The 23329-nt window shown below is 31.2% G+C and overlaps 1 protein-coding gene across 2 annotated transcripts; it reads right to left on the bottom strand.

The window, feature by feature from the left end:
* Nucleotides 1-5021: 5021 nt before the first annotated feature.
* Nucleotides 5022-7305, bottom strand: LOC107903644 (pentatricopeptide repeat-containing protein At1g62930, chloroplastic). 2 transcript variants are annotated; one of them, XM_016829749.2, is made up of 2 exons: nucleotides 7198-7305; nucleotides 5022-7086 (listed from the first exon to the last, which is right to left on the bottom strand). In XM_016829749.2, the coding sequence occupies exons 1-2, from the start codon at nucleotides 7199-7201 to the stop codon at nucleotides 5333-5335; spliced, it is 1758 nt and encodes a 585-aa protein (XP_016685238.2). In that variant the 5' UTR covers nucleotides 7202-7305; the 3' UTR covers nucleotides 5022-5332. The 2 variants fall into 2 exon arrangements, with proteins under 2 accessions (XP_016685238.2, XP_016685239.2); XM_016829750.2 differs by having other exon boundaries at nucleotides 5022-5772; nucleotides 5986-7303.
* Between the last annotated feature and the right edge of the window lie 16024 nt (nucleotides 7306-23329).

The following is a 23329-nucleotide window of genomic DNA, read 5'->3' on the forward strand; positions in this document are numbered from 1 at the left end:
TAAAATTTTAGACTAAGTTGAAAAAATATACTAAGATTACAATACAATTAAAACTTAAATTTATAAAATACTCTATTTTTATAATTTATATTTTGTCGATGCGAGCGAGCACAACTTGATTTGATTAAAACAAATAAAAATTAAAAATCAAATTTCGAGTTTATCGAATCGAGTTATTCAATTTTTTCGAGTCAGCTAAAATAAGTAATTCGAGTTTCGATTTTAAATCGATACGAATTCCATATTTCTGTATTGGTAGATTTATCGCTTAGTGATCATTACCTGGTTGAGTTTGCAACCAATCCACTACTTTGGCGAGTTTTAAACATTTCATCATTCTTGCGGATACTTACTTTTCTTTGCACATATTTCCTTATTTCCTTTTTCCACACATCCTTGATTATTAACAACCATTTAACTCATAATAGTCCAGGCGCATATACTGACGTTCCTCTCGTAAGGCCACTAGCGAAGGCCCATGCCTCACAAGCAGACTTAGGCTTAGTTTGGATGGGCGGTGTGTTTAGTTCCGGTGAGGTTAAAAATAGCGGTGGCGGTGAGATTAGTTACTATAGCGGTGAGATTAGGTATTGTAGCAGTGAGATTAGAAATAGCGGTGAAGTATGTGTTTGGATTCAAACGCAGTTATAACGGTGATGTGAGAATAAAAAATGACTATTAAGGACATCATATTAGAATTGATATATAATAAAAAAAATTTAAATTATTTTACTTTTTTAAAATTATTAAAATATGTGAATTTATTAATTTATTTAATAAAATATTAAAATATAAATTTATAATAAAATGTTTTTTCCTTTAGCCATCAACGTTTTCTATTTTTTCCATCAAAGTTTTTTTTTACTTTTCTTTATTCAATTTATTAATAAATGAAAAGGGGTAAAAAAGGAATGACAGCTGCGTTTGGAGTTTTGAATTTTCAATTGGCCAAAAATAGAGCAGTGGAAATTTTGGGGTGTGGTGCGATGAACTCCCTTCCACTGCACTGAAAGTTGGCCATCCAAAGAGCTTCAAAGCAGCAGTTGCACAGAAATCAATAGAAAACGCACTGAACTGATGCAAAATTTGGATCCAAAGGAGGCCTTAGTCTTATTTAACTCAGCAAACTCAGCAGCTCCAATTACCCCCATTAACCCCATCGCCAAGCAGACTTAGTCTTATTTAACTCAGCAAACTCAACAGCTCCAATGACCCCCATTAATCCCATCGCCCTTGAGCTTCCTTCAAGCCAAACTCTAACCCAGTTGTCTGCTTCTACCTATTGTACCTCTCTTCCAACCTTCAGTGTTGTTCTCTCGACCTCGTGCACTATTTTCTTAACCTTTTCTATCTCTCCCACAGTCTGTTGCATCACTCTCTTAGCATATTCCACCACTCTTCTAGTTGCTTCCATCACTCCCTCAATTGTCAACCCATAGTCCTGGCCTATTTGTGCCACTTCAGCTTCAACCAACCCCTGGTGTCTCTTCCTCTAACACTAAGGAGCTCCTCTTGCAATACCTATGGCATGCTCTCTCCTCCTGTCTCTTCACTCCACCTTCAAAGGTGGCTACTACGATCATCCCAGTGGATCAAGCCTCTTACCAACAACCTTCTTACTCGCAACACCAAGTCATTAGGATGCAAGAGAAAATGTGACACAAATAATTATACTTATTCGATTTTAAATATATATATTCAGTTATTTAAATGTGTACAATTGAATCAAAATAAAAGTTCTATGTATGCATTTGAACCAAATCAAACTTCATATATCAAATTACACATTGAAACAAAGTCCATATATAATTTTGATATTTATCCCTAACTCAATATAATATGATTTGAACATAACCATAAACATTAAAGCTTTACTTTGACAATTTCGATCATAATCACATTTAATATTTTTTAAAATATTTTTTTATAAATATATTTTATACATAAAAAAAATTCACCCAAAAGTGTGTAATAATTTAGTATAATATATATTTATGTATATATACATTGATATCTTTAAGCAACTCTGTAGGGACTTGAAGTGACCACGTAAACATACGCCTTAGAAGGCCGCAAAATTATTATATTATTTTACTTTGTTTATTTTACTTTTTGGTCCTTCAACTATGTATGGATCAGATCGAAATTCCATAGCATATTCTATAAAATTCGAGGTTGAATAATATTTTAAAATTAGTAGAATTAAATGAGAATTAAATTGTTTTTATTTATATTCCCAATAAATTAGTTTAAAAAATTCATCCATTATTGTTTTTATTATATATTTTTTGAACATTGAAAGAGCTTTATAAGATTCCCAATTGTGTCATCTTAATGCATCCAACTCACGTGATGATATGATTTTGTTTAATTTGACAAAATTAGAAAAGAGTGAGGTTGGTTTTATCAATAAAGATGTTTATTTTTAACTTTAATCCAGTTTGGGTTTTGTTCGGATTGACCAGTAAGATCATTTTATTTTTTGAAATAAAACTTTATCCAATCTAATATTTATATATCAACTCAGTTATGAAACTACAGATGATATCTATTTTTTAAAATTATAATTGATATTACTATGACGATACTTTTATCCTTTCATAATTTTATATCATCTTCAAACAGAAACAATTATAAATTACAAATCTAAGAATTAAACACGCACTGAATAGTATTAAAATGTAAATTTATTATCACTTTGCCTATATTCATCATTGAATAAACAATAATCCGGGTTGATTAGGCATGGGTCAAAATTAAACATTTTTAGGTTCAGTGATTGGTTCGGATAGCGGCCCAAACCTAGCTCTTGGTTAAATTAACATTTTTTATACTCAATTAGACATCACAAGTTTGATTGATACATTATGAAAATAAAGGGGTCTTAGTGATATTTTTTTTATATATTTGAATTCCAATCATCACTTTTTTGGTGGGTTTTGATTAATTAGTCCAAAACACATTCTCAGAATAATAAGCTTATTTGTGTCCAGTGAAAATAGTATAATAATTATTGGGCACCAACTAGGGGTGAAGCTAGAAAATTTTTGGGGGGGACCGAAATGAAATTTTAATTTTTAATGGTCTATATCTTATCATTTTTAAAGAATTAATTTAAATTTTCATAATTTTAGAGGGCGCCAAAGTGCAATTTTACCTTTACTAATTTAAAATTTTAAAATTTTTTAAAGTGCCAAAACAACAAATTTCCATTTTAGGGGGGCCGCGGCCCCTGCCAGCCCCCTGGATTCGCCTCTAGCACCAACAGAGTTAAGGAAATTACAGAAATATTTTTTTTATAATTAAAATAAGTTATATTATTCGAATGTATTTTAGTCTTTTTATTTTAATAAAAATCAATAAAAATATGTATATGGTGGGATTTGAATCCACATAAATTAAATTGGTAAAATCTTATATTTACTACTCAACCAAAGATTCATTTTAATATATTTTGTACATTTTTATTTTAATATGCACAATTTATTATTTTCTTCAATTGTAGTATCGTACATATTTCATATGTTATTATGACTAATTAGATTCAAATATTATGTTTCATTGTTTTTGTAACTTATTTTTAAATGTATACATGTTATCTAAATTCATGGTTTTCACACGCATATGCATGTGTTAGTGTTTCTCGTATTAATTATTCATGTGTTTGTATTAGAGTTGTGAAGAGAACATGAAAAACTTAGTCAGTAAAAACATTTTTTTACATACAACATGAAAATAATACGAATACAAAAATATGTTCAAATATAAGTAAAACAAATTGTTAGCATATAAAAATTATTTAAAGAATAGACAACCGTTCAATTTCCGGTTCAATCGGTTTTTAATTTGACTTTATTGTTGGTTCAATTGATTTATAGATCAACTGGTCCATCCTTTATAAGATTGATTAATTTTCTATCCAATCAGTTTGATCAAATTTTGAAAACATGTGTAAATACCTTTGGATGGGATGAATATTATTTTATTGAAAATATTGTTGAATTTTTTAATATATATATTTATAGAAAAAATATATTGAATTTTAAGTTTTCATCCATGAGATTAATAGGAAGTTTTGTCGTAATTGGTTGATTAAATTTATCTTAATTGATTATTTTTTGAATAATCTCATTATAAGTTATGATTATATCTCATTATCTTAATTGATTAGTTTTATCTAGAATTACCCATAACCTCTTTTCAACCCATAAATAAGAGAATAATGCACTTCAGCACACTTGAACCCACGTCCTCCTGTATTAACAATAATGAGCATGCTAATAAAACTAAGAGTAGGTTTGGATGAGTGGTGCATTCACCTATGATTACTGTAAAAATAGCGATAGCGATGAGATTAGATATTGTATCACGATTAAATATTAGATTGAACTCGTATTTTTAAAAATTAAGACAACAAATGTTTAACAAGATACTAATTTTGGGCGCCGCGAGGGTGCTAATAGCTATCTCGTGCGTAACCAACTCCCAGACTCTAATTTTCTCTAGATTTCGACGCAAACTTAAAATTAAATCTTTTTTAAAGAAAATAAAAAAAAGTTTTCTTTTAAAAAGAGAATTTATTAGGTGTTCAATCACATCTAAAAAAAAGATATCGGTGACGATTCCTCTTTTAAAAAAAAATAAAATAGAGACTCCGTTTTTAAATTTTCAATAATCGCCTCGACTAGCACCAATGTAAATTTTAGGTCCCTACAAAAACCAAGATGTTTTTTTTTAGTGGGATCAAAGCAAATATCAAATCCTAACCCTAGGTAATAACTATGAAGAAAGAAAGAGAAGAAAAGGAAAAATATTAGAAGATTAAAGAAAAGAAGTGATGTGGTTTATTTTATTTTGATAGATAAAATTAGTAAAGGAAACTAAATATTTCTAATAATCATTTCACCAAATATTTAATAAAATTTCTAATAAATATTTTTACTAAATGACTTAAAAAATATAAATAAAAATTTATATAAACATTCAACCCTTTATTACTCAACACACGTAGATCAATGCCATTAAATCACCTTAATATTTATTTCAATTCCTTTTATTCTCAACTCATGTTTAGTTGTTCGTACAAATGCCCCTGCTTTAACATTCGCAAGCAATATTGGTTTTCCCCTAATTTCTTAACATCACCACCAAAAAGATCAAGAAGTTGCTAAGATCAAGTTCAACAAGCTACACAAGTCAGATCAAAATCAACAATATTGAAAATAGACACTAAAACTCATTCTAGTTTCCACAATCTTTTATCACTCTGCAATGGTTATGTACAACTGATTCACATTGCAAGTGATGATCTTTACACAATTTGTGAAAATTTTCAGAGCAAGATTGATTTGTTAGAGTATATGATAAGTTCCATAAATAAGGTGGCAGTGAATATATCTGCAGAAAAGCCCTTACCAACCATTTCCGTAAGAAGTTGTGTTGCCTTTGAGGTATAGCTGTTGCGAAGGAACCCCCGAATCATTACATTATAACAGCAGCTATTAGGCAAACAGTCATTATCTCCCATGCTCCCAAACAACCTATATGCTTCATCTGGCAATCCCTCTTTACACAGTCCATTAATCATTATACAATATGTGTAAACATCTGGTTTTAAGCCATTGTCTGAGAGTTGATGAAATAATTCCTTGGCAACTTCGATATGCCCAGCTTTACAAAACCCATCAATTAGTATAGTATACGGGACAATATCAAGTTCCAACCCACTGTTTTGCATTGCTTGAAAAAGTTTCAATGCCTCTTTGATATGACCTGTTTTGCATAAACCATCCGGCAAAATCAAACAGGTTGCTATGTCTGGAACTTGTCCAGAAGCAAGCATCTTTCTAAAAAGTTCACATGCAGTTGAAACTTTCCCTAACTGAAACATACTTTGCAGGAGAGTGTTGTATGTGAAAATATTCGGGATTGGTCCCTTTTGAGATATTTCATGAAAGAGTTCCATTGCTTCATCTAACCTCTTACCTTTGCAATATCCATTGATCACGGTGCTGTAAGTAACTATATTAGGTGCACAACCCTTCTCAATCATCAAGTTGAAAACTCTTCTAGCTTTATCCATTTCATTCTGCAAGCAATGACCATTAACTAATGCACTATAGGTAACAACATTAGGCTCAATGCCTCGCTTTATCATTGCATCAACAATATCCTCAGCTTCAGAGACCATCCCTTCCTTGCAATGCGCATCAACCAATGTACTATACGTGACAACATCAGGCTCAATGCCTTGCTTTCTTATTGTGTCAACGATCTCTACAGCTTTAGAAATTGTTCCTTCCTTGCAAAGAGCATCAACCAATGTATTATACGTGACAATAATATTGTTATCCACCATTTCATTCAAGAGCCTTGTTGCCTCCTGCTGCTGGCCTGAATTACACATACCATGAATTAAGCAGTTATAAGTAATGATATTTGGTCTAATGCCCTTAACCTTCATTTCAGATAAGAGATTGAGAGCCTCCTGTAACAAACCGTTCTTACAAAGGCAGTCAATGACAGTGTTATATGCTACAATATTAGGTTCAAAACCTCTGCTTTCCATCAACCTTAGAAACCTAACAGCTCTATCAGTATTGCCGGTCTTAGACAACCCCTTAAGAACTGTATTGTAAACAATCAAATGAGGTTGATACCCTTTTTCAGTCATTTCATCGAACATACAAACAGCCTCAGAAATCTTACTTTGATTACAAAGCCCATTTATCAAAGTTGAAAAAGTTACAGCACTAGGCTCAACACCTAACTTCAGCATTTTCCCCAAAACAGAAAACCCAAAATCAATTCGACCTAATTGACAAAAGCAATTAATCAAGATGTTCATAGAATAAACATTATGGGAAACTCCCAATAATTCGATCTGTCTATACTTAGAAACAACAATGGCATAATGTTTCATCTTAACAATGGCTCCTAATAATTTATTGAATTCCACAATTGAAGGCTTTGGGTACTTTTCAATCATCTTATTGAACAAACTCAAAGCATGATCAACATTATCGAAGCGGTGGTCTCTTTTTCCCTTTCCTCTAACAGGCATGGACATGGGTTTCTTACTTAGGCCTTCGATGTAGGTAGCAATGGTGTTAGAAGAAGAAGAAAAAGAGTGGAAATTAGAAAGATGGCTTCCAGCATTAACAACCGAACGAAGAATAAAAGAAGAAGGAAGCTTACCCATATCTTGAAAGCAGAAATGGCAGCGGCAGTAGCAGAAGAAGTGTAAATTTTGGGTTGCGAAGTGCTGTTTAGGGAAAGGGTTGGGACTTGGGTGCGTAATTTGGGTTTTTTTTAATGTGAATAATATTTAGTAAAACAATTAAACTTTATTTTTAAATGCAATCTTCAATTATTATATACTTATAAATCTTCCTTTTAAATTTAATAAAATTACTATTAACTTCAAAAGATTTTTAGACTAACTTTAATAAAATTTATTAAATTTAAATTTTTAGACTAACTTGAAAAAATATACTAAGATTAGAATAGTTCTATAAAATACTCTATTTTTATAATTTATATTTTGTCGATGTATTTAAGAGCGAGCAAAACTTGATTTGATTAAAACAAATAAAAAAAATCAAATTTCGAGTTAATCGAATCAAGTTATTCAACTTTTTCGAGTCAACTAGAATAAGTAATTAGAGTTTAAGTCGATTCGAAATTTACAATTCAAATAAGTTAAATAATTCAAATAACATACTGGTGTAAATAACTTTTTGGTCCCTATCAATTTTGAGAATAAGCAAATTAGTCTCTATCAACAAAAATTACAAATAAAATTAAAAAATAAAAAATATTTTTTAATATTTAAATATTTATAAGTTTTCAAATTTTATATTTTTAAAAAATTATAATATTTTAAAAAAAAATCTAAAGAATATATAAAGAAAATTTAAATATTCATCCATTATTACATCCCTCCATACTCCCATACTTCGCATATAATTTATTTTAATCAAAATATCACATATCAAACATTCAACAATATATCGTAATCAATAGTGATTTTCCCAAAAACTATTCATCAATACAACAAACTTATGCTTACATCTAGGCACACTTTTGTACACCAACTCAACATGCATCAACATTACAATAGAAATCTCACCCAAAACATTAGATATGCAGAGTAACTGGTAGACAAATTAGAAATCTTCATACACATAACATTGTTCCCATCAAACAAATTATTAATTCCATCAATTAAGCTCATAACCAACATGCACCTTATCTTGTAACACACATCTGCGGCTATGGCAACTTTTCCAAGACAAGGAAACGCTTTCTTATAAACATAATACACAACCTAAACATCATAGTATAAAGACATGTAAGACAAACACTGAAGATTTAAGTTTAGGAGCTCATCGACAAAACACCTCAAGGATGTATCACCTACTAGCTTGACTTTCCCCTTGTTGTTAGGTCCATCTCCGTCCCCTTAATCATATAAAATCGATCGTAAGACATTTATGAGTAAGACAATCGGATTCTAAAAACATGTAAAGTATACTCTCTACTTAACATGCTTATTTCCTTACAATCCACAACCAACATTTAGTTGGATGTCCGTCGTTCATTACTTTCTTTCAAAATCAAAAGACATAGAAAAGAATAAGAACATTACCAGTTCTCAAATTCGCCTTTGATTAAGCTATTTTGCTACATATTTTTTTTTCCAACATGCAGCTTGACTCCCTCACTTCTTCTGCAAAGGCCAATTGTTGAAGCTCAGAAATGGTTTCTACATTTTTCTCTTTTGTGCTTCGGTTGAAGAAAGAAAGATGATGACCCCATTTTCTTTCTTTCCCCCCTTATATAGTCATTCTCTTATTGACCGTTCCAACCTTTCGATACAAGCACTAACCCAAATTAAAACAAAATATCAAAAAAATGCCATTATTTCTCAACAGATCCCTCAAAAAAATTGAAATAATTATTAATGCCCAATTTATCCCCAAAATTATTTTCAACTCGATACACACAGGACGCCATAGGATCTAACTAAAACATATAAAATAATTTAGGGTTCGCCGTTCCATATGGCCAAGTTTTTCTCAAAAAATCGGATGTGACAACATACCCACCTTAAAGAGAAATTTTGTCCTTGAAATTTCCTTACTAATTAAACAAATGAGGGATTTGATCCGTCAAATAACTTTCACTACCATTAGTAACTTATTCTACCCCATGACATGTACATTTTGAAGATTGTGAAATAATAGATTTGTCATAGTGGAAGATCTAGAATTAATCCACACTATCTTATTTGTAATCTAGACGAATGTGAGTGCTAGGCATCGTTCTCATATAGGTAATCTTGCGCAATCATGTAGCACACAAGGATAAAACGTACATATTGGCGTGAACCACGCTTTGCTGTAATACATGCATTAGCCCCATCCGCCCAATGGCGTACCTCTTACATTAGAACAACTCGCAAGGAATTTTACTTGTACTTAGGGTCAGCTCACTGGCATATGATTTTCATAAATAGTTTGTAACACCCTCTACTCGACCCAAATCACCAAGTCTGGATATTGGATGTTACAACACATAAACACTTAACAAAAATTTAAAACAATTGGTGTATAACCCTTTTTCAACATACTTCTTATTATTTTATTAAGTGTCTTCAAAACAAAATAAATAAAGAAAATATCTAAGAATACATCATACTTTTAAAAGTAATATAAGACATTACAACTTAAAAGTTTGATAAAGACAAACTCTACATAGCATAGAGTACTAAACACCATGGCCATATTGTGCCCTCTATATGCATAAAATCGTAACTCAAATAGATAACTTGGCACAATCCTGGTTTGGTCCCTCCTACTCAAATAGAACCTACAACAAGACAAACACTTGTAAGTTCAAATGAACTTAGTGAGTTTTGATTAGATTACCTTAAAGCATTTGTTGTTGATTTCCTTATTCTGAATATTTTGGATTTCCTTTCTATCTTCGGCGGATACTTTTCCAATGTCACGGCATACTTATACGCCAACTTCAGACTTGATCATCTTACACACAAAAGACTTTATAAGCGGATTACAGAATTTACTACTTATTACGGGTTTTATGTCCTTTGTAGTTAGCAAATGCATTTCTCATAAAAATACCTATACAAAACTTACCTTCTGCAAATTTTCACTCTAACGGCCGTTAAATATTTAATCCAGAATGGTGTTGTAATGACCTAAAATTCACAGGCATCAGAAAAGTACAATATCAGGCCTCCGTCTTAGTGAAATGGGTTCGTAATTAATTATTAAAAATATTTATGAGACTAGTGGTGTGCCTAAATAGGTTCTAATTAGGTGAATTTAGCTTAATTAAGAGTAATTAGGAAAAATGACTAAAGTGAATAAAGGGTAAAAGTTGAATTGTAGATTAAAAGAAAATGAAAAGGACCAAAATGGCAAATAATCCATTTAGCATAAGTTGAGGCGGCAAACAAAGCAAAAATCTAAGATTTTTGTTTGTTTAATTAATTTGGCACCAAATGTAATATTCCTATATTAGGTTCCTTGAGTCAAACATGGTATAGGGGTATTACATTTAGTGGTATCGGAGCCTAGCTTTTCTGATTACTGGGAAAAGAACGAGTCTAGAAGTACATGCCATATAGGAATATTGATGTGATGAGATGCGATGTCAATATTAGAAGCATTGATAAGTTTGAAAATACGAATTATTACTAATAAGGAAATGATTTTTGAATTAATTAGTAATGACTAGAGGTGCTCAAGGGTCGGGCCGGGCCCAGAAAAAAATTTTGGCCCGGGTCCTAGGCCCGGGCCCAGCTCGGCCCGAAATATGGGCCTAGAATTTTGCCCAGGCCCGGCCCGAGAAAAAATTCATAAGCCCGAGCCCAGCCCGGCCCGTTTTTTAAATAAATACCAAAAATTTATTTTAAAAATTAAAACAAAAAATAAAAAAGTATTTTAAAAATATTTTAAAATTTAAAAAATTAAAAAAGTATTTTAAAAAAATTTTAAAATTTAAAAAATTAAAAAAAGTATTTTAAAAGTATTTTAAAATTTAAAAAAATAAAAAAATTTATTTTATTCGGGTCGGGCCAGGCCGGGCTCGGGCCAAAAAAGTGGTGCCCGAGGCCCGGCCCATTTTTAAATCGGGCCTCATTTATTTACCCAAGCCCATATTTCTGGCCTATATTTTTACCCAAACCCTCCCATATTTCGGGCGGGCCGTCGGGCCGAGCCGAGCCGCCTGGCCCATGAGCACCTCTAGTAATGACTTAAGAGGGAAATAGATAAATACTGAAATTTGATAAAAACTTATTTTCTGTCATAGATATTGGAAGAAATGACAATAAATTTGATATTGCCTAATGTGATAACAACTTCAGCATAGAGGGAGAAAGTTGATAAGATGATGAGAGAAGTGCAAGATTATAGAATGAAACCAGAAGAAGACATAGTTCAACACTTTATTACTGTAAATCGAAAGATGCAAGAAGTGTTATGGAAGAGTCACGAATTGATTAGAAAGAATAAAGTGCAATATTTGACCCTTAGAGGAACATTAATAGAACGAGAGCACCAAATGATTTTAGACCAACTTTGGAAGACATTGGTGCCACAAACTTATTAGAATATAGTTATATATTTTATGAAGTTTATAATCTCTGAAGGAGTAAGGAAGATAGCGAGACAAAGTGTAAGCTCACAAAAGTTGACTAGGAAGCAAGATGTCTTTAACATGCCGTGGATGGAAAAATTAGCAGTTAGGAAATTACCAAGAGAAATTATAGATTCAATACTCATTATAAAGATGGAAGAGGAAGAAGATCCTGAGGAATTTTCAAATTGGATTGTAGAGGATGAATTTAAATAGAATTTAGAACTTAATATAGAGAATTTTTCGGGGGAAGATACAAAATTAGAGATGGAAGAAGACGCAGAAATGGATTTAAATGGTTAGAAGTAAAAGTTAGGTAGTAGTAAATATGAAGGAAAATGAATATATATATATATATATATAGTTGTACGTGTATAAAATGAGAACTTAGAAAGTCAGACCTTTTAAATGAAAAGTTTGGTACATTAATATAAGTTTAGTCTTTTGGAAATAGAAGAGATAATAGAAATATGAGAAGTAGAATAGAATAGTAATATTTTTCAATTATGAAGATCAGAAAATGAATTTTTTTAGAAAGAAGTATTGAAAGAAATAAAAACCTTAGTTAAAAAAAGAGAAGAAGAAGAAGAAATAGTAGAGTTGTAAAATGTGTAATAAAAGAGGTAAACTTTGGAAAGAACAATTACCTCAAGGAGACTGTTGGCAGCGGTCGGGCCAATAGATTTCTAAGAGGTTTGGATTAAGAGTAATAACTCTGATCCATAACTGGAATAATCATTGTTTACCTCGAAAAGACAAAGGAAATGAAAATGAGAAAATAAAAGTATAACAAAGTAGAGTCTAAATAAAATATATATATAGGATTAAAAGAATAACTCCAAAGATAATCTACTAAAGGTTTTTGATTCTTATGGAAAGAATATTGTCATTTATAGTGATGATTCTTGAACGGTTTTAGTCGTGTTTTGATGTAAGACTAGAAGTGATTGCTTATGCATCTAGTCAACTAAAAATGTATGAACGTAATTATCTAACACACGATTTAGAAACTAGCTGTTGTGGTTTTTGTTCTAAAGATTTTGATACACTATTTGTATAATAAAAAGTGTTATATTTATACCGATCATAAAAGTCTCAAAATTCTTCTATCTCAAAAGAGAGTTGAATTTAAGACAACGTCGTTAGATAAAACTTTTGAAAATTTTTTTGAATGCGTCATTGATTATTACTCTGATAAAGCTAATGTTATAGCTAATGTATTAAGTAGGAAAGCAGCAATTGAATTGTGAACAATGTTTGCTTAGCTTAGTATCAATGACGATGAAAGCTTATTGTGAAAGCTTATTGTGAACAATGTTTGCTTAGCTTAGTATCAATGACGATGAAAGCTTATTGGCTGGATTAAAAATCAAATCGGTGATGTTGATTAGATTAAGTCAGTGTAGTTAGAAAATGACAAATTGGTGAAGAAAAGAGAAATGGTTCAGAATGGTATATTAGAAAATTTCAGCCTTGATAATTGTGGTTGCTTGAGATTTCACAATCGAATTTGCATTCTGGATATTTCTAAATTGAAAAAGTTGATACTTCACAAAGCTCATAATAGTCCTTTTGTAACACCCCTTACCCTTATTCAACTCCGGAATAGGGTATGAGGCATTACTAGAACACTTACACATGTAAACGTATTAAACCGAGTTACAAAATTTCATTCAAATTTAAATTCTTCAAATTTTTAACATGCTTTTATAATTCTTTATAACATATCCTCAAAATATTATATTCATAACAAATAGGGCCTACGAGACCCGATACTTACTCATGTAATTCAAAGCTCCATTTCCATTTTATTCAATTCACAATATTTCGTGTTCACAATTCAAATTAATTTCTCAATCCAATATATATATTTCAATACCACACTCTCATACTATGAAACTTTATTTTCCCATATGAGCTTAAACCATGATCATCACATATCAAAGACAAATGTCCTTGACATTTCCATCACATAAACCGAATTAATCAAAGCAACTCAATGATATAATCATCCATATATCATTATTATCATATATATATATCAAGACTAAATTTCTTATATATTTGATCAATTGCTTTTCAACACCGCAATAGTTCCTTCGGTACCAATACGTATTTACCATTCAATATAACATTTACTGATTATAATCGGGCATATGACCATTATACACAATTCTTTCATACATTTTATTGTCCTCCTCCTCCTCTCCATTCCACATCCTTTATGTATAAAACATGCTTAAATAGCATTATACATAATTTCACTGTTCACTTATATTTAAATTCAAAGCTGTCTATTTGAGTCAGCGTCACCGAATCATTTTTATCTGAAGTTACAGAGCTCCAAATTAAGATCCGTTAATTTTTCCCTGAAACTAGACTCACATGTATTCTTACCATAAAATTTTCAGAATTTTTGACTTGGCCAATTAGTACAGTTTATTCTTTAAATTCACCCCTGTTTCACTGCTCAACATCACTGACCTCTCTTCACTAAAAATGAATTATCTCACTATACAGAATTTGGATGATAATTTAGTTTATTTCATTTGAAATAGACTCATCAAGGATTCTAAGCATATAAATTATAACTCATAATTATTCTTTTACAATTTTTAGTGATTTTCCAAAGTCAGAACAGGGGATTCCAAAATCATTTCGACCCTGTCTCACAAAAATTCAAATATCTCAAAATATACAACTCTTTTGCTTGCTCTGTTTCTTTTATATGAAAGTAGACTCAATAAGCTTTAATTTCATATCTCATTCAACCAATAAATAAATTTCTACAATTTTTGATGATTTTTCAAAGTAACGTTGTAATAGCCCGATTTTAGGCCTAGTCGGAACAGTGGTTTCGGGACCACAAATCCGACGAGAAAAAAAAATGTAATGGCCTGAATTTTCAAAGGTGTTGGAACGGTGATTCGAGATCACTAAATTCGATAAATGGGTAGAAAATATTATTAATTTAGTAAGTATAAGTTAAATGTGAAGTTAGGAAAATTTTTGAAATAGTGAATAGTACACTAGAATAAATATTAAAATAATTAGAATCGAAATGAGGTATCAAGACCTCGGGGATTTTAAACCGAGCCATAAATATTTTTATAAATATTTATGGAGTGTTAAAAAGTTAGTATTAAAGTTTCGTTAAGAAATTTTAAAGTTCCGATAATTAATTGAACAAAAAGGACTAAATTGTAACAAATGCAAAATTTTGGGAAATAATTAAATAGCTTAAATGATGAAAGGAAGAGGGGTTAAAAGGAAAATAGACCCAAGGTCTATTTGGGCTGGACGGCAAAGGCATGAAATCAGCAAGAAAGTAAGAAGAATTAAGGGAAAAATTGGAATATTGCAAAATTTGCTTAATAAAGTTAGGATCAAAGAGGAATTATCTAGATTTCTCTTCATTTTTCTGAATTCTCATCAGCTAAAACACCATGGAAGGGTTTCTTCAAGCTGGTTCTTCATATTTTTACTGCAAGTAAGTTCAATTCTTGACTATTTCTTGAAATTTTTGTATTTTTATGACTTTTACAACTAGGCCCACTTGTTAAATTCATTAATTTTTGATTTTATGAAAGAATTTGAAAGTTGATATGAATATGTGCTGGAATTATATGATGACTTATCATGAAATTAGAGCTTTAAATTGTTCATATGCTGATTTTATTGAAAGAATTGAATAGAAAGTGAATGTTTGGGACCTAATAGTAAAAGAGTTTGAAGATAGAGTTATATGTGGAAATTCTGAATTTCAATAGTTGTGTAACAACTTATAATGTCTAGGTAAAGTATTAATTGAGAAAATTATATTAATTGAGGGGTTAATTGAGAAAGGACCGAATTGTATAAACTGTGAAATTTGGGGTAAAATGGAAATCAACATTTTGCACTAAAGCAGTTTTGGACAGCAGCAGTAGTATAACTTTGAAAAATTACCAAAAATTTTAGAGATTGAATTAGAGGATGAATAAAATATGAAACTAAATCTTATTGAGTCTAGTTTCTTATAAAAGAAATGGTGTGAGCAATGGAATTGTAAATCATGAGATATAATAGATTTTGTGAGACAAGGTCAGAATGAATTCGGGTTCCCCTATTCTGACTTTGGAAAATCATTAAAAATTTTACAAAAATGATTATGAGTTATAGTTTATATGGTGAGAATCCTTAATGAGTCTATTTTTAGAAGAAACAAACGAAAACATCATCCGGATTCTGTACAATGAGATAATTAATTTTTAGTGAAGAGTGGTTGGAACTGTCAGACAGCGAAACAGGGGAAACTTTAAAGAATAAACTGTACTATTTGGCTGAACCAAAAATTCTGAAAATTTTATGGTATGAATATATGTGAGTCTAGTTTCAGGGAAAATTAATGGATCTTAATTTGGAGCTCTGTAGCTCCGGATAAAAATAATTTAGTGACTCTGACTCGGATAAATAGTTTTGAATATACATGTGAGTGAATAGTAAAATTATAGCTAATGTTGTTTAAGTGTGTTATACACATTAAGGATGTGGAATGGAGAGGAGGAGGAGGAAAATTGGGAAATATATGAATGATTTGTGTATAATTGGTCATATGCTTGATTTTAATTGATAAACGATGAAATAGAAATGATGCTTATATTTGTGCATTATTGGTCATGGTTTAAGCTCATGTGTGAAAATAAAAGTTTCATAGTATGTGTGTATGGTATATTTGGTATATGATTTGGCATGAAATAATGTCATGAATGGTTTATGAATTAACACATGTTGGTAAGCCTGATACATGAATAAATGTTGTGCTCATCCATGCTTATAATGCTTATGCTATACGTGTATTTGGCTAACATATTTGGTGTATATGCTTAGACTTTGGCCAAGTAGTGGCTAGATTATGCCACGTTAAATTTATAAGTTATGCATTAAAATGGTTTATCGTGTGGTTAGTTCCAAAAAGAGTTATGTTTAAATACACTAGCTTGCAACTATGGTTGAATGATATGCTTATATCTTGTGTGATGTGCATAGAAACAAGTGTGGAAAGATAATGAAATAATAAGTTCATATGGCTGAAATTTAATGATTAAATGTTAATTTCATGAATTATATAATGTATGATGAAATGTATTTAGTGTTGAAAAGAGAGTAAAATAAAATGCGAAAATCGAATAAATGATCAAATTAAGCAGAACGCCGGATTTGAGTACTTCTGATCAAGAGATAAAGTGATAAGTGGTAGCTTTAGCTACACTTATCTGATCAAGTGAAAAAGTGATAAGTGCTACACTTATCTGATCAAGAGACAAAGTGATAAGTGGTAGCTTTAGCTACACTTATCTGATCAAGTGAAAAAGTGATAAGTGTTATACTTATCTGATCAAGTGAAAAAGTGATAAGTGCTATACTTATCTGATCAAGTGACAAAGTGATAAGTGGTAACTTAGCTACACTTATCTGATCGACAAATGATAAGTGATCATACGTAAGACCATAGTTATACTATGGCAAAGTGAAAGTGAAGTACTCAATTTTCCGTAACCGTTCCCTAATTTGATTAAGGATGGTAAGTGACAAATGGGCCCAAAAGAATTAAAGTAAATGGATAAGTGGTAGTGTATTTATATCAGGACGATGTTGTTATTCAAGCTAAAGTGATATTTTCATTGCAAAATTGAGAATTTCATAAATGTGTTATTGAATGGTATAATCAATAAACATTGAGTTAAATGGTAAATACGTATTAGTGTTGAACTTGATGTCATTGAATTGTACGTGAATTAAATGGAAATTGCTAGTGATATGATCTAAATCGTGAGCATGAGAAATTGCGAATTGAAGGAAATGGAAATGAAGCATTGAATTGCATGAGTATGTATCGGGTCTCGTAAGCCCTAATTATTATGATTATAACATTTTGAGGATATACTGTGAAAAGTTATAGGAGCATGTTAATTATTTTGAAAGTTTTAATTTAGATGAAATTTTATAACTCGGTTAAATACGTTTACAAGTGCATGTGTTTTGGTAATGCCTCGTTCCCTATTCCGGTATTGAATACGGGTAAGGGGTGTTACAAACGTCACCTTCACTGTCCAAATCTATTCTATTCCAATATCTCTCATCCACATAGCACTATAACCATTTATTTTATAACACAATGCAATACTTCATCACTTTAGTCACTCTTTCGTAACTTATCACATTTCAATCACATTCTCATATCTCGTTAAACATGTCGGTATAACAACAAATATTTGGGGTTTTCACATAGTACCACCCATGTTACTATTATCATTCGATACACGTAGTAGCCTTCACATAGTACTACACACGTGATCAATTTTTACGGTTCACGTAATAGCCTTCACATAGTACTATACACGTGATCAAGTTTTACGATTCACGTAGTAGTCTTCACATAGTACTACATACGTGACTAAAGCTTTTCGGTACACATAGTAGCCTTCACTTAGTACTACACATGTGACCATCATTTATCAATTCACGTAGTAGCCTTCACACAGTACTACACACGTGACCAAAGCTTCTCGGTACATATTGTAGCCTTCACTTAGTACTACACATGTGACCATTATTTATCGATTCATGTAGTAGCCTTCACACAGTACTACACACGTGACCAAAGCTTCTCGATGCATATTGTAGTCTTCACTTAGTACTACACATGTGACCATTATTTATCGATTCACGTAGTAGCCTTCACACAGTACTACACACGTGACCAAAGCTTCTCGGTACACATTGTAGCCTTCACTTAGTACTACACATGTGACCATTATTTATCGATTCACGTAGTAGCCTTCACACAGTACTACACACGTGACCAAAGCTTCTCGGTACACATTGTAGCCTTCACTTAGTACTACACATGTGACCATTATTTATCGATTCACGTAGTAGCCTTCACACAGTACTACACACGTGACCAACACACAGTCCATGCCACATATGTGATCATTTCTGTCTCTTCATTCGTATCCCTTTTTATTCCGAATGTTCAATCGGGAAATTTCTCACTTTTTTCTCATTTTTTTCACTAATCAAAGTCAATTCCTTGTCTTTCTTGACTTATAATAACACGTTTAACTTATTTAACACTCACATTATTCAATCCAGTCCAAAAATCACATTTTTGAAAAATTACAATTTTGCCCCTAAAGTTTCACAAAATTACAATTTTGCCCCTAGGCTCGGAAATTAAACTTTATCCCTTATTCTTATGTATTATGACATGCTGAACATTTTTTCCTTCTATGACAACACCAAATTCCCACTCTAACACTAACTCATGAACATTTAGTATTTTTATCGATTATGTCGTTTTACTCGTTTTCACTCAAAATTGCTTAGCAAAAGTTGCTTAACATAACTTCTAGCTTCATATTCTACCATAAAACATTAAAATAAACACATTTCACATATGAGTATTTTTCCAAATATAAACCCTAGATTAAATTATTGCTAGAATAAGCAAAATCAAGTTACCGGGACTCCAAAAACGTATAGAACATTAAAAACGGGGCTTAGAATCACTTACTGTGGAGCTTGGAAGCTTGAAAACCCTAACAATGGCTCCCCCCTTTCTGATTTCGTCCCAACGAAGAAGATGAGCCCAATTTGCCATCTTTTTCCCTTTTAATTCATTTTAATTACTAGATTACCAAATTGCCCCTAACTTAAAAATTTCCTATTTCACTTATCTCATGCCCATTTTTGTCTACCAACTTAACCAATGGTCTAATTACCATATAAGGACCTCCAATTTAAAGTTTCATAACAATTGAACACCTCTAACATGTAGAACTCAACTTTTGCACTTTTTACAATTTAGTCCTTTTGACTAAATTGAGTGCCCAAACGTCGAAATTTTCGAACGAAATTCTTAAAAAATCATTCTGTGAAATCGTAGACCATAAAAATATAAGAAAAATAAATTTTTCTTCATCAGATTCGTGGTCCCGAAACCACTGTTCCGACTAGGCCCAAAATCGGGCTGTTACAACTCTCCCCCCGTTTAGGGATTTTCATCCCCGAAAATATTACCAGAAGAAGTTACTTCCAACTCTCATGAGACACTTTCACTAACTTTCCAAAATCATTAATCAATTTAATCTCGTATATCTCTATATCAATAAATATTTCTCTATATCATATTTTCTGAAATATAGATTTTTCATTTCGACTATCCGTCTTCATACTCGTGAATACACATGCTTAAATACATACAACTCAAATCACATCTAAATAAATCAGTTCACTCTAGTAAAACAATTGAGTTGATTTCAACTATCGAACATTAACATATCAAAGTACTATTTTCTTCACGCTGAGAATATCGCTTAAACACGCAATCTTTCAACATTCTTTTAGCATGCAAATCACCAGAATCACCACATTTTAGCTCTGGAATTTCATCGTAGCAAAACAATACACTTTCTAAATATGCATGCAAAACAGAACAATAACCGGTCATAAACCAACTAGACCAATAGGACTTCTGTCTAACATCATAGTTAGCTAACATTCTCACAACATAAGAATTCTATCAGAACTGAACAATTATACACATATTTCTAAAGATAAAAGAATATATAGAATATCCAGAAAAGATCATCGTGTTCATTTCGATTGTAATCGTCACACACAGGCATCTTTACCACTTAATTGTCATTTCTCTGACTAATTCTGTTATCACGAACCTCACATTATTTCATTCACTAACAATCTGATATTTCTTTTAAAACTGAGTTCATTTATTACACTAGGCTCAACTTTGTTTGCATTACTAATTATTTGACCACTAAACTTTTTAGTTCACATTTATGAGTTTATTCAACATGATTCTCATAAAAATTTCGCCATAAAACAATATTGATAAGGGGGTGAGGTCGTAAAGCCTCTAACTTACTCTCATAAATACATATATATATAAGACTTAACATTCATCATCAATGTAATACCATCATAACCACTTAGTTCATTCATATATTTTCTCACATATAGGGGTCACATGCCCGTGTGTCTACCCGTATGGACAAAAATCGAGCTATTTTTCCATTCTTTATTTCTCACCCATTTGATCTTTTAACTTCACCACTTGTTCACTTTATAGCCATATCAATAATCATCATTTTCTTGTATTTCAGATAAATACATATAACCATACATAAGCATGCAAATCACTATTTTTTCTTGTCAATCACAATTTCAAATGACAGATTCATGTAAATGAGCTCAATATCATTATCTATTTAATTTTTGTCACTTAAATTCACATACACATAATTTATTAACATAACCTGACAAACATAATCTCCGAATGGTGAGATCACATAATTGAGCTCAATTTCAATGTTCAATATGTTTTATCACATAAAATTTGCCTAACACTTACCACAATTTGTCAAACTACAGAACGTCTTACGGAATTGAGTACTTCGTTTTTACATTGCCATAGTCCAACTATGGTCTTACATGTAATCACATATCACATACCGATGCCATAGCCCAGCTATAGTCTTACACGGAATAACATATCACAATGATGCCATATTCCAGATATGGTCTTACACGGAAATTTCATAATCACATTTTCACATGTTGCATGGCCAAACCATGGTATTTTCTGTCAATTCATCACATATCACTGAACGAAAGTACTCATTCCTGCGTTCTACTCAATTTGATCTTCCAATTCAATTTTCATACTATTATAATATTCATGGTTCAATAATAAATACACATAACAAAATATCATATTACCTCTAATTTAACAATTATACATAAGATTCTGTCATATGAACGTACCGATTTCACTTATTCAAGCAAATATACATAAACACACATTCCATCTATTTAAGTAAATTTCGTTTCCATATTCACTTAATCAAATATGTTGAGCACATAGCATCATATGATCACTAACATACTTGGATGAGTTTATCACAACATAAACTTTCATTTCGTTTTTTTATACATAAACACATACATATCACAAATTTCTATTCTTACCTTTCCAAATTCTAACATAACGTGAGCATATTTCATTTATCTCAATATCATTTTTAGCATTCTTAAAAATAGCTCGGTTGAAAATCATCTCTGTCTTAACAAAACAATTTCGTTAGAGCCCGGAGATATCACACCATTACGAGTAATAACATGGCATGTATAGCTAGACTCACATATGCTACGTTCGGTCCGAGAACCGACTAAACCGTATTTCTGATACCACTAATGTAACACCCCTTACCCTTATTCAACTCCGGAATAGGGTATGAGGCATTACTAGAACACTTACACATGTAAACGTATTAAACCGAGTTACAAAATTTCATTCAAATTTAAACTCTTCAAATTTTTAACATGCTTTTATAATCCTTTATAACATATCCTCAAAATATTATATTCATAACAAATAGGGCCTACGAGACCCGATACTTAATCATGTAATTCAAAGCTCCATTTCCATTTTATTCAATTCACAATATTTTGTGTTCACAATTCAAATTAATTTCTCAATCCAATATATATATTTCAATACCACACTCTCATACTATGAAACTTTATTTTCCCATATGAGCTTAAACCATGATCATCACATATCAAAGACAAATGTTCTTGACATTTCCATCACATAAACCGAATTAATCAATGCAACTCAATGATATAATCATCCATATATCATTATTATCATATATATATATCAAGACTAAATTTCTTATATATTTGATCAATTGCTTTTCAACACCGCAATAGTTCCTTCGGTACCAATACGTATTTACCATTCAATTAAACATTCATCGATTATAATCGGGCATATGACCATTATACACAATTCTTTCATACATGTTATTGTCCTCCTCCTCCTCTCCATTCCACATCCTTTATGTATAAAACATGCTTAAATAGCATTATACATAATTTCACTGTTCACTTATATTTAAATTCAAAGCTGTCTATTTGAGTCAGCGTCACCGAATCATTTTTATCTGAAGCTATAGAGCTCCAAATTAAGATCTGTTAGTTTTTCCCTGAAACTAGACTCACATGTATTCTTACCATAAAATTTTCAGAATTTTTGACTTGGCCAATTAGTATAGTTTATTCTTTAAATTCACCCCTGTTTCACTGCTCAACATCACTGACCTCTCTTCACTAAAAATGAATTATCTCACTATACAGAATTTGGATGATAATTTAGTTTATTTCATTTGAAAATAGACTCATCAAGGATTCTAAACATATAAATTATAACTCATAATTATTCTTTTAAAATTTTTAGTGATTTTCCAAAGTCAGAACAGGGGATTCCAAAATCATTTCGACCCTGTCTCACTAAAAATCAAATATCTCAAAATATACAACTCTTTTGCTTGCTCTGTTTCTTTTATATGAAAGTAGACTCAATAAGCTTTAATTTCATATCTCATTCAACCACTAAATCAATTTCTAAAATTTTTGGTGATTTTTCAAACTAACATCACCATCACTGTCCAAATCTATTCTATTCCAATATCTCTCATTCACATAGCACTATAACCATTTATTTTATAACACAATGCAAGACTTCATCACTTTAGTCACTCTTTCGTAACTTATCACATTTCAATCACATTCTCATAACTCGTTAAACATG

Source organism: Gossypium hirsutum, chromosome D05 (assembly GCF_007990345.1).
Source record: "Gossypium hirsutum isolate 1008001.06 chromosome D05, Gossypium_hirsutum_v2.1, whole genome shotgun sequence".
NCBI lineage: Eukaryota > Viridiplantae > Streptophyta > Magnoliopsida > Malvales > Malvaceae > Gossypium > Gossypium hirsutum.